Source organism: Corvus kubaryi, unplaced genomic scaffold (genome assembly GCF_017639235.1).
Source record: "Corvus kubaryi isolate FWS band 111438036 unplaced genomic scaffold, C.kubaryi_AGA036_p1.0 37396, whole genome shotgun sequence".
Lineage (NCBI taxonomy): Eukaryota > Metazoa > Chordata > Aves > Passeriformes > Corvidae > Corvus > Corvus kubaryi.
This window is the reverse complement of record NW_024581135.1, coordinates 18233083-18252831: the sequence shown is the minus strand read 5'-3', so window position 1 is coordinate 18252831 and position 19749 is coordinate 18233083. Positions and strand designations below refer to the sequence as shown.

Below are 19749 nucleotides of genomic sequence, written 5' to 3'. Positions count from 1 at the left end.
AAATACAAAGTGGCATTTAGAATTGCCCTTTTGCTATTTTGGTTTTGTTTGTGTTCACTCACAAGGTAGAATGTATTTGATAAATTTGAAGGTCTCACTTTAATCAAAGACTTCATTAAAAATAAAATTGAATTATTTTAGTGACAAAATGCTGCATTTTGCTTTTATTGATAAGCTGCCATTGTGTTTTGTAATTCCCACCAATTTTAATAACATCAGAATTCATTCCACATGCTGGCAAATTTTGCACATTGAAGAATTGGCTGTGGAGGGCTTAATCCATTGTATTCATAGAAATCAGTTATTTTCCTACCACAGGAAGACAGTAGAATGGAACTTGTACCTCTCAGGTGGAGAATGGAAAGTTTTAGTAGAAGGTGAAGATATATATGTAGTCAACACTGTATTTTAATTTTGTATTTCTTTTTTGCAGACTTTCATAGTATTGAATAAGGGAAAAGCAATTTTCCGTTTCAGTGCCACATCTGCCTTGTATATTTTAACTCCTTTTAATCCCATCAGAAAAATTGCTATCAAGATTTTGGTACATTCATATCCTTTTTTCTTAATGTTGATTTAAGTGTTGCTATTTAAAAATACTTAATGACTGAAATAATACTTTTCATGTGGATATACAAATTGTGTCCATGGGGGTGAACTATGCTAAATAAATATATGTTGTTCACACTTTAAAAAAGGAGCAATATCACACATGAATTGGAGTATGATCTTCATCCCTGCTGAGAGAATTCTCTACTGAACCACCTAAAGCTGTCAGAGTTTAAATATCAGGCTTTATATCTAAAAGGAGACCTGATCCCGTACTAAGCCCTGCAGCTAAGGCCACATTAGTAACAAACCATTGCACTTGAACATATCTAAGGTCACACTTTTACCAAGACCAGTAATACTATTCATGAACTAGACTCGCTTAGCAAGGACAAAAGAGCATGGGTAAAGAGCTGCTTTTTCAGCATTATATTTTCAGCACTGGGATAGGTGTCCTATAAAAGATTCAGGATAAAGGAGCCTATTTTCAAATATATTTCAATCATGTTCAAAGAAGAACTTGGGCCTAAACAACCAACCTCGACTAAAGATTTTTTAGAATGATCCACCTGTATTAAATGAGTAATTACATTTGGGCAGTCATTCCATGATTTACAGAGTTAAAGATGTGTTTAAATTTCATTTAAAACTTGAACCTGCTATAATTACGAAAGTATTGCATTGTTTTACAGAAGTGCACCGTAATATGCCAGATGGTACACTATTTAAAATACATAAATTTATGTGCAAAGCTTTATTTTCAGACTTTAATTAGAATGTCATGTTATTTGTACACATTTATATACACTTAATATTTTAAAGCAATTTCAGTGTTATAAAGCTGTCCTACTTTTCTGATGTATGTGCCTTAACTATAACCTACATTATTCAGCATGCTTATCATGTGCACTATTTTGACCAACTGTGTATTTATGACCATGAGTAACCCTCCAGACTGGACAAAGAATGTAGAGTAAGTTAAATATTTTTACTTCTTTATTTTTACATCTTTTTTTATGCGTGACTCCAAACAAGAAGCATTTATAAAAATGTGAAATGCCAGAATGAGCTGGTCCAGAGTCATGAAGAACCAGATTCCATGAGATCATCAATATCTTTCTGGTTTCCTCCTGAATAACTTAAATGATTTAAGAGTAACACCATGTTCATTAAAATTATGTCTGAGGAATAGGTGAACTTCTGCTGTGTAATACAAATAGGAGCTCTTGTCCTTGGATATTCTGAGCTGTAAATTAGAAAAGGAGCTACAGATGTGCAGGTAAAATTGTGCATGTAAAATTGTTGCCATACCTTGCTTGAGTATCCATGATCTCATCACAGTGGGACTTTTATTGTGCCTTACTGATTTGAACTCGTAAGTACCTGTCACAACAAGCACACACAACCCACAAACCACAAGAAACTTAAACTGCCAAGGAAAGGGCCTTACCTATGAAAGAGTAACAAAGAGCTGACCTAAATAAGGAATATTTCTCTTTCTTGTTCGTGGTTATAAATGCATATTTATTCTCTAACAAAATACAGATACATGTTTTCCTCTCAAATACTGTAGAATCATAGAATGGTTTGGGTTGGAAGGGATCTTAGACATCATCCAGTTTCAACTCCCTGGCATGCAGGGACACCTTCTACTAGGTCATGTTCCTCAAAGCCTTTTATGTTTTTATTTGAAATACTACTACTCATTAAAGACCTGCTTCTAACCACTTGTTGCTTCTTTCATTCCCTCATTTTCTCAAATAGCCATTACTGGTTTTTATTTGTTTATTTCTCTGCAATAATGAACCTTACACTGAACACTGTTTGGAAACTGCTACCATTAACCCATTCCCAGTTAACAGTGACGATGGCTTGTTAGAATTGCTGAGAGTCTGAAAGGAGAGCAGTAGGGTCTGTAGGTAGAATTCCTTTATTCTGGAGGTCCACGGAGATCCATGTGGGTCTCAGGAAGTGCCTGCATTATGCTGCTTATAACTGACTATTCTATGTTGTTAAATGAATAGCTGCTCACACACCAGGTAAACTGGTAATCATGCTCTACATCTTTGAGAATAACAGTCTGGGCATGATTTCTTATATTTGATTATTGTTTATGAAATAGACATGTAATATAGTCATTAGTATAGTTATTATCCAAAACTGACTTTTACAAAACTTTCTGATTTTGACATAAAAAAAATTCTTCGGTTTTTTCCTTAGACGTCTACCTGATTTATGAACGCAAGCAAAGAGGCAACCTTGTGAGTGCCAAAGCATGTACATATAAATATCAAAGTCTGAAATATATCCATAAATACTAGAGTCAGAAATTATTTGTAGGCACAAGAACTAAGATTAAATCAACCTTTTAGAAAATGAGTAGCATATACATCAGGTTCAAATTTCAACGAACACTGAACAGAACTACAATATTTAGGGCAAGTAAAGTTGATAATTTATTCCTTTCACTTCTAAATACTTTTCTTTTAATTCATCTTTGCTAAAGACTGGCACTGTCTATAAGTATGCAAAAATCCATTATTCCTGCTCTGATGATTTTCAGGTACACTTTCACTGGAATTTATACCTTTGAATCACTTATCAAAATTCTTGCAAGGGGATTCTGCTTAGAAGGTTTTACTTTTCTGCGAGACCCATGGAACTGGCTTGACTTCAGTGTCATTTTAATGGCGTAAGTGCTTCAAGAACTTTTTAAGCTTTTAGGGCATGAAATTAGTGGTAAATGTTATTATAATAAATGTATTTATTTACACATATTTAATTTTTGCCACCTTTGAAGTTTAGACACCGTATCACACATTTTAGTATTCATAAATCAAAGTAAAATACGGCAGAAGCCGAAATGGAGTGTCAGCCACTAGTGTAATTACTGCTGAGGGACACTAATTTCATGTCCTACATTTTTCCGCTCACCAGCAATGAAGCCATCCCTTTGACTTCATGTCACCATCCCATTACAAGCTAATTAGTTTAACTAGATGTTCAAATACAAATCAGTGAGTTTCACTTCAATGACATTTAATCAAAATTGATGAAAATAATTATTAAAGTGAAATGTACTGAAGAGACAGGTAAATTTTGAAGTATGATTGCTAGTATTGCCACAGAGGTTTTGAAGACCCACTTAATTAGTATAAGCTCTGCCTCAATTCTGAATAACTGTGATTTAATCCTACAGGTATGTAACAGAATTTGTAAACCTAGGCAATGTTTCAGCTCTTCGAACTTTCAGAGTATTGAGAGCTTTGAAAACTATTTCTGTAATTCCAGGTAAGAAGTAGTTGGTGTAAGGTGTTAGGCCCCTCGTATCTCCAACTGTTATATGTGTGCTGTCATTGTGTTTGTGTGTGAACTCCCCTATTACAGATATGTGACAGAGTTTGTGGACCTGGGCAATGTCTCAGCGTTGAGAACATTCAGAGTTCTCCGAGCTTTGAAAACAATATCAGTCATTCCAGGTGAGAGCCAGGTTAAACACCGAGGCTGACTTTTGTTCCATTGAATTCACTTTCTTTGAGCATAAGTTTGCTGTTGGCTGCTCATGTTGCCAAAAAAAAAAAAAAAAGAAAAAAAAGGCATGGATCATTAACCTAGATTATGATTCTTTGCCTTTTCAGCATTAGCTTCTTTTATTTTGCAAAATCAGCCTTTGAGTTTAACAAAGTCTTGCATGAAACATAAAATATGAGGCCTATGGGTTATTTTGCTTTGTTTTTCTGCATTTTATTGTGACAAATTGCCTCTACTTTATAAAAGCTTAGTGCTATGGCTTTGTTGGTTTTGAAATTTTTCCTTTGTTTTACCACTTAAAATTTATATTAGTCTTAAAAATAAACAAGTAACAACAAAAGAAGATACCAAAGAGAAAATAAATGATGCACAGGAAAATTTATCAAATACAAATGACTTTTTCATTCAAAATTACTTGCAATTCTATCTCATGCTGTCTTCGCATTGTTGTGAAGTGTTCCAGTTTAGTATTAACTGGAAACTGAATTATTGGCAGAATATTTAATGCAGAGAAAAATTAGGAAATGCAATCGAATCTGTACTAGGAAACCATGATTGATAAATTTTCCTGCTTGAGAATAATATTATATATTTGATTTATTGGAATATATGTACATTGCATATTCATAAAAAGGAATCTTTTTCTTTCATTCATCTTCACAAGCTCTGAGGCTGCTCATGAAGCTTTACCTTTAAAAAATAAAATAAAATTTCTTTTTAAGTGTCTGCATGGCCTCTTAATTATATGGGAAGGGCAAAGATACTCTTTGATAATTCTACGGATCTTTTTTGTTTGCAGGCCTGAAGACTATTGTGGGAGCCCTGATTCAGTCTGTGAAGAAGCTCTCAGATGTGATGATCCTGACTGTGTTTTGTCTGAGTGTATTTGCACTGATAGGGCTGCAGCTGTTCATGGGCAACTTGAGGAATAAATGCCTGCAGTGGCCTCCAGACAATTCTACTTTTGAAATAAACATTATTTCCTACTTTAACAGCACAATGAATGAAAATGGTACATTTGTTAACATGACAGTGAGCACGTTTAACTGGAAGGATTACATTGAGGATGAAAGTAAGAACATCTGATGTAACTATTTTAATATATTTGTGGCCAAAATATGTAATTATTTGTGACCAATCAAAGAACATTGAGAGGTTTATATTTCTGCCTTATGTAGAACTGCTTACAGTCACTTTTTGACAGAGATCAAATACATACAGTAAAAAAAAAAATAACCATAAAGGTTCCTAAACAAGCTACAAAGTGAGCAGTATCTAGCCTCTTTGATTTAACATAATTTATTTTTATTTTACTTTGTAGCACCTTCAGGTTTATTTGATCTATTCATATATATTTCTAATGCTTTCTACACAGCTCATTTTTACATCTTGGAAGGACAAAGAGATGCCCTACTTTGTGGTAATAGCTCTGATGCAGGGTAAGACCCTTTCAAAAATTCTCTGTTATGCTCTGTAGAAAAAGCAGTAACATGAAACCTAGTTGCAACTTCATATTTAGAAGAGTTACAGAACTTATGAAGTTTTGCAGCTAAGCAAGAATTTCTTACTTGTGTCAAAACGTTTTATCCTCTGGCTAAACAAAATACCAATTAGCAGCCTTTTCCCTGCTTGATTGGAAAATGAAGTTGGTTTTATTGATAAAATCTGAAATTTTGTGAAGTCTCTTTTGGTGATTTACTGATTGAAGAAGGTAGGAGGCAACAAAAGCTAGAAGTGAGAAAGAGAACATGGAAAATATTAAGAAAGCACAACAGTGACTTCATAGTTCAAGATTGAATCTATTTTTCAAGCCTAACTCTTATTTTTGGCAAATTCTGCCATTTACATGTGCCAAATTATGAGCCTAGAATTGTTAGCTGAACTTGGATGCCTGACTGGCAACAGTGAAGAGGTTTACTATATATATATATATCAGCATTATGTGGGAAATCCCTAATACTACAATTGGATTTAGCTAATAATATTGTTTAATCTGTCTGTAACCTTAACAACATTTTAGCAATTATTTTGGCAGGAAATAATTCATTTAGAATAAAGATTCTATTTGCAAAATGTAATTGAGGAGAGTTTTAATATTTAGGTCATTTCAACCAGTGAGCGGATGGAATGGGTATCTTTCATTTACTACGTTCTTAGTTAAATTCTTAGGAATTTTTTTTCTGATTGAATTTAATTGTAATTTATGGATTTCCTGTGGAAAAATAATGCATATTCTTCGAAAAGACAATACATATGTTCTAGAAGGGAATAAAAGTTATGACTAAGTGCCTCCTGTTTGGTTTTCACATAGGCAATGCCCAGAAGGATATATATGTGTGAAAGCTGGTAGAAACCCCAACTATGGCTACACAAGTTTTGACACCTTCAGTTGGGCTTTTTTGTCTCTGTTTCGGCTAATGACTCAGGACTTCTGGGAAAACCTCTATCAGCTGGTAAGAAATTATTATGACATAAATAGTAAACTGTTGGTGACCTCCAAAATTACATAAATAGGCTTATTTTTACATGAGCTGAAAGCAAAATGTTGTTGCAGTGAAAAAGGTAAGCGGTGAAATAATATATAGATATGCTTTCTGCTCCCCAGACTCTTCGTGCTGCTGGGAAGACATACATGATCTTTTTTGTTCTGGTGATTTTTCTGGGCTCTTTCTACCTGATCAACCTGATCCTGGCTGTGGTCGCCATGGCCTATGAAGAGCAGAATCAAGCAACAATGGAAGAAGCAGAGCAGAAAGAGGCAGAATTTCAACAGATGCTGGAACAACTAAAGAAGCAACAGGAAGAAGCTCAGGTAATGATAGAAATTGTCCTTTCTGAACAACCTTGTTCTTAAGGCAAGGAAAAAAATTTTTTATGATTAACAACACATACACATTGTGCAATGAATTGTGGAAAATAAAAGGTCTTGTTTACCATGCAAGTTATAAAAGTGGAAATAGCCAATGAAAACCAGAAACGAACCAGATAGTAAAAAAAGCAAGTTAATGGTACTGAAAAGAATGTTACTTCATTCACCAAGGGATTGTAAAAGTAAAATGTTTGTCATAAGAGTGTTCTAGAAACCTGACTTTAAGTAGTCATAATTAATGGTGCTTTTATGTTACAGATCTTATAAATAGCATGAACGAAGTCTAGTGATGTTACTTCTGGTTTACATCTGAGTGAGAATTGCCAAGCTGGCTGTACTTAATAGTATTCATCAAATAGAGAGAAGGATCGTAATCAGTGTTCTTTTAGGTTTCTATCCAGCAAAATAATTAAAAATATCCCTAACTGACGCTGTAGTAAATCAGAAGTTTATGTATTCTTAGAAGAGACAAGCAATATTCAAAACCAGATGAGCAATATTCATAACAAAGATATTATTTCAGAATTCTTTTAAAGTAATCTTTGTTTCCTTTCAAAAGAGAAGAAAATTATTTAAAGTTTTATGAGAAAAAGACATTTCAATAGACACTTTTGTGAAAGATTTTCTTATCTGAAAGTAAAATATATGCAGGGGTTCATCTCTGTGAGTCAGCCATCTGTCTAATTTCTGGACTGATTTACCATTGCTTTTCAAATGGCATTTAGTCATTTTCAACAGGACAGTGTTTATAAAATGCTAGCAAATTTGAATCTTCTATGAAACTATGTTTTTGGTAGTACTTTGCAGGTATTTTCCTTAAGTTAGAATGACTCCATAAAGTGCTAATAAAAAGAGAAATTCTCTGTTTTTTCGCTTGAACAGAAATCTTTATCTATGACCTGTGAAATCTAATTAGCATATCTTAATTTTAGTCATTAAACTTTATCCTTTCCACATTACTAAAGAAAGAGCAGAATCCTGCAAAACTCAAATTTAGAAAGGTTGAATGTCAGCAAAGTGTATGTTGCTGGCTTTTTCTTAAATCTGGTATTTTAATGCCTTAAAGGCACTAAATCACATTATATCAAAAGATATCAGGAGGCTCATCTAGATGTTTGTATGTCTGCAAGTGGGGAAAAATGACACTGATCCAGACATAGAAAGAAAAATAGAATATGAAACAGAGACTACAAGTCAGGTTGAATAAAGACCCTGGAAAGTCATATTTTTTTAAATGAGTGACCACTACATTCATTATAAGTAAACCATTATTACAGTCAGGATCTCTTTTGTTTATGAAAACGTTAGCAGAAAGTAGGCAGTACAAGGTGGATCACTGATGTGTTGAGTTAGTTGCTGAGGCAGAAATTACTTTGGGACCCATCTCTTCACCCCCTTGACACTGAACTTATTCATCCACAAATTAAGTCATCACAGTGGTCTTTGGGTTGCTCCACTTGTTTGACCTTTACTGTTAGTATTATGAAGTAGATAGGTGATGACTCAGCATCTGCCGCCTTTGTTTCTGTTCGAGTCTTTGAAGGATGATATTCTGAACCAGTATGACAAAACTTTGAGTATTGTTTTTTTATTTTATAAACACTTCAGAATCCCTTTAATATTCCATTTAGCAGAAAAAGTCTGTGTACAGTCAACTTCTATAGCATGGGTTGTATGTTGTGGCAAAGAAAGACATTAATTCATACTATGAGCTTTCAAACTATCCTTTCCTGCTGTAGAGAGATATGTCATTATTCCTGAAATACTTGAATATAATATTGGCATTGAATATAATATGTTTTGCTGGATAATTACTAATCATCTTGTTATATAACCCTAGTCTATTGCCATTTATCACACCACCCTTTTTTGTAAGCTAAGAGCAGCCTTTCATCTTCCCGAAGATATTTCCACTACAGAATTTCATAGGAATCTCCCACAGTTCTTTTGAGGAACAACACCGGACATACTCTCAATTCTTCTTTTTTTGATGACAACCTTTCTCTAATGAACCACAACTAGTAGGCTGACCACTGTAGTTAAAGATACTGGTCCTGAGTTTTGGGATGACTCTAGTAAGTCATCTCATCCCTTTCTATCCAAGAAGAAATCTAAACTTTTCTTCTTCTCTCAGGCTGTAGCACCAACAGGCAATAAATGTACCTTTGCATATCTATAACAAAGACCTAGAGTGCAGATATGGTGGGACATGTGGGAGGAGAAACGTGAAGAGGGAGGCAGGGCTTGAAGATGTGCCTAGAGAGTGTGCCTGGTACCAGCAAAGGCAGAAGGAAAGTAAAGGGAGTGTTCTTGCTGTGAAGACAGTGAGGAAAGGCTGGATTCAACTACTTTCATGGCACTATTTGGATTTTGATACATTTACTCACATGATGAGTGTTAGGCATTAGTTTTCTCTGTAAGAGCTCAGAAGGGATTAGCTGAATTAGACCATGATGTGGGGCTTTTCTCCAGAGAAAATGGAGTAACAGGTCTGAAATACATGAAAAAGCATTATGTTAACACTTTTCTGATTACTTTTATTTTAGACCAGTGCCTTGTGCAGCAATACTTTAAGAAATAGTGTAGCTATTATTCTGCTGAAGTTGGTGCTTCAAATAGCTCATGCTGCTAAACAGTGAGGAGCTGTACGACTCAATAGTTTGTCTTCAGTAAAATTTTTTGGGGTATATTTACACACTCAAGAGTGTGCAAAGAGCATTATTATCACAGTGATAATAAAAACCAGTTGATAAAAGACTATAAAATTATTCTTTTTTTGGCCTACTAAGAATACCTTGCTTTGTAACCTGACAGACAACAGCAGCAGTAGCAGCGGCATCAGTTGCATCAAGAGATTTCAGTGGTGTAGGGGGATTAGGAGAACTCTTGGAAAGCTCTTCAGAAGCATCAAAGCTGAGCTCAAAGAGTGCTAAAGAAAGAAGAAACAGAAGGAAGAAAAGAAGACAGAAAGAAATGTCTGAAGCAGAGGACAAAGGAGATATCGATAAGTTCCCCAAGTCTGAGTCAGAAGACAGTATCAGAAGGAAAAGTTTCCGCTTCTCCACTGAAGGAAGTCAACTGACATATGAAAAAAGGCTCACTTCTCCTCACCAGGTACAGCACTCTATTTTACTAAGTCACATGTGTTCACTCTACTTTTATTTTCACTGATATTACAGCAGGTTTACATATGGAAGTTATGTAAATGGTGAATGAAGGAAAAATCAGTGGAAGCACCATTCACAGTGTAAGTTTGAGATGTTTGACCCATTCTATTAGCAAAGGGATAAAACAACATTCTAGGAATACTTATAAACTTAATTAACACATTTCTGAAACTGTATTTCTGAGGATGTGTCTAGCAGACTGGAGAAAGAAAGATTAGTATTCATATATATGCATTAATGAACCATACATTCTGGATCCATTTCAAAACTGTACAAATATGTGGGGTTTTTAGCAGACTGCAACATCAAAATAGTCTGCACAGGAAATCCCACATTACCAGTAGTTTCTATTATTTTCCTTAATTAGCTTCTTTAATGTGAAGATAATGAGAATAGTTGCACTAGTACTGCACAGTAAGGACAAACTACATAGGGATCTTTCAGGCTCATATATATAACAATTTAGTCATACTGTTCTTTTTCGTTAGAAATCCATTATACATGACAGAGAATCATTGCAATCATAGGAAAAAAGTAGTTTATGAAGGACCTCTGGACATGATTTAATCCAAAGTTCAAAGCTCTACTCCCATAAATCAAAGGGTCTCTACAGCTCCCTGAAAGGGGGTTGTGGCTGGGTGGGGGTCAGCGTCCTAGGCAACCAGTGACAGGATAAGAGGAAATAGGCTCAAGATGTGCCAGGAGAATATCAGATTGGACATCAGGAGGAATTCCTTCATGGAAAGGATTGTAAAATATTGGAATGGACTACTCAGGGAGGTGGTGGAGTCAGCATCCCTTGAGGTGTTCAAGAAATGACTGGACATAGCACTTAGTGCCATGGTCTAGTTGACAAGGTGGTGATCAGCCAAAGGTTGGGCTTGATGGTCTTGGAGGTGTTTTCTAGCCTAAATGATTCTGTGCTACTTTTGCTTATTTCAAGGCTACACACAGTTACAGCATTCTTAGAAAAAATCACTCAAAATGCATCTCTTCAAAATGATAATGTGTGGTCTGAGCCAATAGATGGCATTTACCTAAGAATACCATCCAGATTAAGAATAACTAATTAAAGACTCTCTTAACATTTTTTTTTTGCAGTTGTAACAAAGCTTTGGGGCAAAAGTTGACAGCATACAACTAAAACTTGGGTGCCACAAGAGCGAAAGAATTGCAAACAGTAGAATTGGTAAAGGAAGAGTTCATTTGTTTTGTTAGCCATGGAGTATCTCCCTGGTGAGACAGGGTCCAGAGCAGGAAACAATGAGGCAGAATGGTAAGGAGAGATAATCTGCTCTGCTGGTCCCTGTAAGAGGTTTTGTCCTTTGATACTATATTCCATATGCAGTTTTCCAGAAAAGTTAAACCTTCCTTTCAGTCCTTACTTTCTAGTAGCATGTAGACACATATATTTCTGCCTCTACATGTGTTAAAATTGCAGCCACTTTGGCTTATAGCTTTTGTCTCAACGCAGCAGGAACTTGCAGAACAGGCATTGTTTCTCCCAAATCCCTGAGGGGGCTAATCTAATTAGCTGTGCTCAAAATGTGGTAACACATATTGGAAAGATTGGCCTGCAAATAAAACATAGCAGCCATGGGAACATTCTCTAAAAGAACAAGGGTATCACTGGTAGTCAGATGAAACCCTGGTGAGCATGTCATTTTTTGAAGGACTGTAGGTTGGCCAGATATATTTAAAAGGAAATGTTAAAAGGATGTAGTAATTAGTTTACCGCTTTTTCAAAATTCAGCGTCATATTCTGTAGAAGCTAGGGGTTTCTTTTGGATAAAATTATCTTTCAGTATAAGCAAAACAGCATTTTTTCTCCAGCCAAGTTTACATAAATGGGTTAGCACAATCATTTGGCTGATATTTTTCAAATAACTCAGCCTGAGGCTGACAACCAGAATAGAAAATTTCAGCCCAAACTATTAAAATTTGGTATAGATATAAGAGCTATACCAAAGAGCAGAAAAAAATACATCTCATAATGGTAAACACCTTCCAACCCTGGTAAACAACAGGCAGTTCTACCATTTCAGTACATACATTATGTGTGTGAATTTATATATCTGACTATGCATATACAGAGATACATATGGGTTGATATATGTATATATACAGTGTTTGATTTTCAACGTATTAACATAGGATTATATAATATAGGACAGTTTTCACTTTCACTTTAATTATACCTGGGATCAGACCCATTGCTATTACATATGAGGACTTTCCACCTGCAAAAATACTGAAAAGGCGACAATAGTCTCAAACCAGGTTTTTGATGAACAAAGATGTGAAGATTTGTACAAATGCAGTACTGAAGGCTGAATGCCAGGTTACTTTTCTCCACAATTAGTACTCATTTTATTTATTCATGAATGCTGTTAATAAAATATGTAGCAAGGGAGAAGAACACTTCATTAACCGGCTTCTACTGTAATTAAAAGATAAATTACCAACAACCACTGATTTATTTTTCTCACCCGTAGCAGAATATCTTTAGGTAACAGTGTCCCTGATGAATACTTGCTTTGAGCTGCCTGATAACAGAGTGATACATTCTGGCAGGTGTGTGCAGCCTGCTATAGTCCCCAGAGAGCTATGCCTAAGAGTGCTGCTACTGTATCTCCAAAGCTTCCCCAAGCTGTCTCCTCTGTAGTCTAGTTATTTTTCCCCCACTGTTGAGCCTATTGTGAAGAAGTCAGTCAAGTTCCTTACATCAGTTTAGAAGGATCTCAATACCAAACTTAAGATCACTTCTGCATCTACCAAATAAAAGAGAAAACAGTAATCAGTGAGCATTATTAGTTGTTATCCCTAGGAATCCGGGGGATGAAGAAGAGAAGTAAAGCACTTTTAGCTCTGTACTCTAATAGAAGGAATAAAAGATAATACCTGCAAAACCTTGATAGTGATATTGAAAACTGTCTCCAGCACAGTCCCTACCAGCTCTATGCACCGTCTTCACTCAGAACTCTTCAACCTTGCTTATGTCTTCTGCACAACTTTTCCTTAGTCCTGCTACATTACCTTAAAAGAATTTTCCCCTCTACTTCAGGTCCCCTGGTGAACACATTCCCCTAATTGACACACTTATAATAAAATGACTATCCTTCCTCCAGCACTGTAATTGTTCTTTGAAAAGCCAAGAACTTACAACTTCAGTTCTAATGCTGTTTTGTTTGGTTTGTTTTAAATCTTTTACAGTCTTTGTTAAGCATTCGTGGTTCTCTGTTCTCACCGAGGCGCAACAGCAAAACCAGCATTTTCAGTTTCAGAGGTCATGCAAAGGATATAGGATCTGAAAATGATTTTGCTGATGATGAGCACAGCACTCTTGAAGACAATGAGAGCAGAAGAGATTCTCTCTTTGTCCCAAATCGACATGGAGAAAGGCGCAACAGTAACATTAGTCAGGCGAGTGTGTCATCTAGAATGATACCAGCCCTTCCAGTAAATGGGAAGATGCACAGCACTGTGGATTGCAATGGAGTGGTTTCCTTGGTTGGAGGACCTTCAGCTCTAACTTCACCTACTGATCAGCTTATACCAGAGGTAATTATAAGTAAATCAGTAATTATTGCAGTTTGGTTCAGGCACAGAATTTTCTCTTGTTCCTCATCTCTGCATTCCTTATAATTTCTTAAAGAAATAATTTGCAATAGTTTCTAAACAAGAGAACATAAAGGAAAAAAGTCCTCAACCTCCTATGTCTAAGGCTTAGTAAAGTAATATATTCTTGCTTTCAGCAAGAGATCTGCACATGGAAAAAAAAGAAGATTAATTGAATTTGATAATTTGTATATAGTTTTGTTTCAACAAAGGTAGACATTCAATATATAAACAAAGCTATAGCATGGAAATATGTATAGGAAAACTCCTATAAAATTAAACAGAAGGTGGTTACTACTCCCATGATAGTTACTAGAAATAACCCTTTCTGAATTTTTTCTCGAGGAATTTTGTCTCACGCTTTTCATGAGAAAAACATGTACCATTCCTAAATATCTTTCCAATTACATAACATTTCAGCCTCAGTTTCAAACTTCTGTAAGCTAAGATGTTCTTTCAAACATTCAAATAAGCAAGCCTTGCCCATACACAGTATTTTATATATTAGTATTATTATTATCATCACTATCAAGAAGGTACCTAGCAAAAATTTTGTTCAGCCAGTCATTTAAATGTGAACCACCTCCAGTCCCACATTGTGTTGGTATTGGGTCCTTCAGGTGATTCGCTACACTGTACAAAATTCCCACTGAGTTCACCAATAAAGAAGAAAGAAATCCTGACAAGAACAGAAACATTCAGTGTGTAAGAAAAGTATATTACATTGCACAAAGATGATTTTGATTATCACTACAATATTTATGCAGTAAATACTGTTAGTTGGCTGTTGAAAAGTATGGTCTAATTCCTCAGTATTTCATTTACAGGGCACCACTACTGAAACAGAAATAAGGAAAAGAAGACTGAGTTCATATCAAATTTCCATGGAAATGCTGGAAGAGTCTGCTGCAAGACAAAGAGCAATGAGCATAGCCAGCATACTTACAAATACAATGGAAGGTATTTGATGCATTTTATCTGACAGGCAGTTCAGTGAAGTTCTGCTAACTACATGTACAGAGAAATTATTTACATAATTTGCTTTGTAAATGTAAAACTGGACATGTGGAGTGTCTGAATATCAGATACAAAAGGCTTTTGAGCACTTCTAAGGTCATTTACACAATCTAAATGCTTAACCATTTATTTTTCATAGCACCTTCCAAAATATTACTCTACTAAGTGGACTAACAAATAATGGTAGCTAGGGGGATGCCAGAGCCTCAAACAGAAAATATAGGGATTTCTTTTTCCATTAGACATCAGCAGGAAAAATCAATTAAGATAACCCAGGAATTGCCACTATAAAGACAGTGATGTACTAGAGCAGTCATTTCCCTTGGGCTTTAAATCCAAGGATAGACAATAGGAAATTGGAATGAGAAATATAAAGGAAAAAAACCCCAAATGTAATCAACCCATGCCACTGCCCAAAAAGTGTCTTAAGTATTTCTTAAATTTTTGGAGTTATCAAAGATAAAAAAATATTGTATTTTCTATATGGAAAAGCATACTTCTTGGGATTTTTTTTTTCCTATTTAATGGAAACTGAGTATGCTCACTCTTCATATATATGCCATTATTTTTATAAGCTTGCAGTATCTATCTACTGGATACTGGCAAAGTGTGGCAGGTGTTACAGTGACCAACCTTGCAGATTCAACATATATTCTAAAAAGACAAGAAATTACCAAGAAACATTGCAGTGTTACTAAGCCAGTATTGAAATATAATTTTAAAGTGAGTTCTGAAGCCCTTTGCTCTCAGATAAACAAAGAGATCGCAAACTAATTGTAGTAAGAAATGTAAGGTTTATATCATCTATTTTCTTCTAAAAAAAACCTGTTCTCACAAACGTGTATCTTCATGAGTATGTCGTCCTACTTTAGTGCAAGTGTGAGCTGTTGGTACCTCTTAAATCTTGGTTCTCCTCTCTGTAAACAGGATATCGCCTTAGAGAGTGCTGCATTCTTCCTCTAGTTAAATAGTTTGTCCTTCCACTCTCCTGACCAGAAAAAAACATGTCAATGTAAACAAAACTGTCCTGATAGTCACCTCCTTACCCATGTCTGGTTTCCACCATTTCAGAAATTGCTAAGCACAGCAACGGAGTCTTCTGTGTCAACTCAGCATCCAGTATGAGTGGTCACTTTTGTCCAAGGCCAGTCCTGTCCTGCCTTTCATCATTCTGAGTTGCATGTTCAGAAATGTGATTATACCACCCAATCCATATATTCCTTCTGAAGTACTGTCTTTGTTGTGGTTTATAAAGACTATAGAAAGCTTTAGCTACTTATGATATCCTTTTCTGCCTGGAGAACTTGTTTATTTCAGTAGTTTGAAAGCTTTTAACTTCCACCCATATAAGACAATATTAGAGGCAAAAATCAATTGACTGGTCTTCAAAGTAGATTTTTGCAGTAAATCCTTATTAGCAAATCTGTGGAACAGCTATTGTAGCAAAATCATCCATAAGTGTCATGATGATGGACATCTCTCTGTGCTCTAAGGGATGCCTGAAAAATGGGAAATTTCCAAGTTGAGTTGATGGCACTACGCGGAAATTTTATCAAAACTGTTGTGGACATTTCTTACATATTTTGTAGTCTTAGTATTTCTCACTTAAGCAATCATCAATCTTCCTTCTACGCTGTCCTCAAACATTCCATCACATCAGACATTCATTCTTGCTATTATTAACTTAGAAGAAGTTACTCTTCTTCTGTAACTTTGACAATATTGACAGTGAAATGGAAGAAAAAATAGTTTCCAAAGATTCTAATTTAAAGCAGTTGCTAAACAGAGTTGTTCTCCTAATACAGATATATGTTGTTCTGTTTCTCAGTTGATAGACGCTGCAACTGTACAAGACATTTTCAAACCAAATTAAATAATAATTTACAAATAAGAAAGCAGGCATGCAATACATTAAAAATAGCCATTCAAATAAGAAATTATAGGTATGCATTACAGATCATTTATCTGATATTGTAGTGGTTCAGTGTAGTAGCAAACATAACACTTTTAGTATCTCAAATCAAAATATGTACTCATGTTTTGTACATACTAGAAAAAATGTGAATCCTTTATGAAGCTTATACCAATTATATATAGCAGCTCACTGACGAGTGAATCATGTTGGCTTTTAATATCTATAATTAAGATATCTGCTGTAAGCAAGTCAAGTAACCTAAACTAACTCTCTAGATTCTCCCTACTGTCATGGGAAAGACAAATACATTTCTCTCTTTAGACAGTTGTCTCAGATGATTTACTCTGACTTCACTGTCCATTGGTTGTAGAGGATCTTAAATAAAGTAGATGCCTTACTTTAAGGTGGCTGCACATGGGTGAGGGAAATCTCATGTTAGTGAGAGCTGTTTATTTGATTGATATAATCTTTTTCCATATTTTAAAGCAAGAACTTCCAGAAGATAAATTTGTAATATTCATTTTTTCTATTTTTTCTTTTCAGAGCTTGAAGAATCCAGACAGAAATGCCCACCATGCTGGTACAGATTTGCAAATACTTTCTTGATCTGGGATTGCTGGAGTCCATGGTTAAAAGTAAAGCATGTCGTCAATTTAGTTGTGATGGATCCATTTGTTGATCTTGCTATAACTATTTGCATTGTTTTAAACACCTTGTTTATGGCCATGGAACATTACCCAATGACAGAACAGTTTAGCAGTGTCCTTTCTGTGGGGAACCTGGTAAGTAGTTTGTCATGCACTACTTTTTGATGTAAAAATACCCTTTTCTAAAAGAAGACATGTATAAATGCATTGAATTTGTTTTAAATCTATTCCAAAAATGTCTTTTTATAATCAATTTAGAAATGGTACATATGATTTTCACAGGTAAAGTGATTTTTTTACTGAAGCCTTTGTCTTTCATGAATCTTGTTTTCTAACTACTATAATGAAATAACTGAATATAGATGGAAGTGCAGTCTTTCACTGGAATGCCAGACTTGTTGATGTCTACCTTGGGTTTTTTCTTTCCAATGTTAAGGTAGATTATGCAATTTTTACCATGATACTGATATTACATCACAGAAAATATTTTTCTTCCATACAAAATTGATGAAATATTCAATGTCAGAATTTCTCTTGGAATTTTTTTCAGTTACACTACAGTGAAAATACCTTTATAAAAAAGGCACGCTCCCAAACTTCTTTGTTGCGCTGCACAAACAACTGATCACTACACAGTTCAAGAAAGTTTTGAGTTAAATTCTGGATTTAAAAACACTAAAAAGCATTGATAATTTCACATTTGGCACTTGGAGATAATTCACATCACATTATCACCCTGAAATTCACTTTCCTAAAGGAAATAGCTGTCACACAGCATGGTAACTATGTGTGAAACTTCTTTATTCTTAGAAAAAGCCCGGTACAAGAAACTCCAACTTCCCTTGTCTACAAGACAGACTTCAGAGGGTCTATGCTTAGAGAGTCTGACATTAGAGAGTAAAACTTTTAGACTGTAAGCTAGGAAAATCTTGCTGTCAAGTCTTGTTTTACTTTACTGGAACCATCTGCATCAAACAGGACTTAAAACACCAGGTGACATCACATCATCTCCTGGATGGATAGTCCAGCACATACCAGGGAGCTGAACTGCTGACTGGTCAATAGCTTTTTATAGGTTTACCAAACCTCTGTCCTACTATATATCCTGATTTAGTTACTTGTTTTCAGTGTTTAGAAATACTTAGATGCCATTTGGAGATAGCAATCAGCTGTTTTTTATAATAACAGGTGAGAGAACTCACTGGATTAAAAAAAATTCCTCAGGTATATAAATTTCTCATAACCATTCATTATGTTTTGTTTTAGGTATTCACTGGGATATTTACAGCAGAAATGGTACTAAAGATTATTGCCATGGATCCTTATTATTATTTCCAAGAAGGCTGGAATATTTTTGATGGTATTATCGTTAGCCTTAGTTTAATGGAGCTTGGTCTTGCAAATGTTGAAGGATTATCTGTTCTTCGGTCATTCAGATTGGTAAATACCTTGTGAATTAAATATTTGCATGCCATTATCTCACTCAAAAAAAAAAAAAAAGTAAAAAGTGCTGGTGCCTGTAATAATTACCATATTTTGGAAATATGTATTGTATACTTCAATGGCTCACATTATTTTTCTTATGTGCCTAATTTGCAAGCTATGTTTGGTAAGTACAAATTTAAGGTGTTTGATACCTTTTAGTATCAAATTATCCTATTGATCTATCCAACTGATATACTTTGCCAACATAAGACTAACTGCTACCTTTAAGAATTTTCTAAGTCTTTACACTGATTTCATTAAGAATCATCAAAGCTGAATATCTGTAAAAACATACATATTGTCACCAGCATATAGATTCATAGCATTTTTAGTCTTTATATTGTGAACATTACTTTGTGTTACTTGTGAACTTAAGCAGATCCTCTCTTCACATTTATTTTAATGGGCACCAACAATAAACTTGTAGTCACACCATTACATATAACAGTTGTAACAAGCTGACTTTAAGATAACATTTAAATTGAAATATTATTGAGCTTTTAATAGAAACGTATTTTTAATAGCAATTAGTATTGTGCACAAACTAGTTTATAGATGTGTTTCCTAGAGGCCCAAGATTAATGATTTAAAAGTCTTTATTACCAATAGTCATCACACTGGTTGAAAACCTTATCTCCTAATACATAGAGCAGGAAGGAGTGACTTATTTAGCACTACTTGCAATGGTATCCAACTTCACATAACATAGTTTGAGTAATGAATATTATTTTTAAGTTAGTGTTTATGATTTGAATGGACATCATAATATCAAGATCAAGATTTTGCTTAAAAAATTGGCCTCTATCTAAGCATGGAAGGCTTAATGTGGTGCTGAGGGAAATGTGGAACCAAGCCAACAAAGAGGGTGTAGTCACAGTGATGAAAAGAGTAGAAGCGTCTAAAATGTCTCTAAGAATTCAGGAATCATCTGTAAGTGGACGTTTAAAAATA

General features: G+C 34.9%; 1 protein-coding gene across 5 annotated transcripts in view; it reads left to right on the top strand.

Annotated features, from left to right (window-relative positions):
• The window catches only part of LOC121670519 (sodium channel protein type 2 subunit alpha-like), a 70600-nt gene that overhangs the window by 19467 nt on the left and 31384 nt on the right, over positions 1–19749 (top strand). For 2 of the 5 annotated variants that reach the window (XM_042040869.1, XM_042040868.1), the window contains 13 exons: positions 434–552; positions 1433–1522; positions 3113–3241; positions 3749–3840; positions 4880–5152; positions 5456–5519; positions 6392–6533; positions 6686–6892; positions 9764–10063; positions 13330–13677; positions 14562–14694; positions 17210–17448; positions 18580–18753. In XM_042040869.1, coding sequence (XP_041896803.1) covers positions 434–552; positions 1433–1522; positions 3113–3241; positions 3749–3840; positions 4880–5152; positions 5456–5519; positions 6392–6533; positions 6686–6892; positions 9764–10063; positions 13330–13677; positions 14562–14694; positions 17210–17448; positions 18580–18753 — 2310 coding nt within the window. Of the gene's footprint in view, positions 1–433; positions 553–1432; positions 1523–3112; positions 3242–3748; positions 3841–3936; positions 4029–4879; positions 5153–5455; positions 5520–6391; positions 6534–6685; positions 6893–9763; positions 10064–13329; positions 13678–14561; positions 14695–17209; positions 17449–18579; positions 18754–19749 lie in introns of those variants that run through there. The other 3 variants (XM_042040870.1, XM_042040867.1, XM_042040871.1) reach the window with 2 other exon arrangements.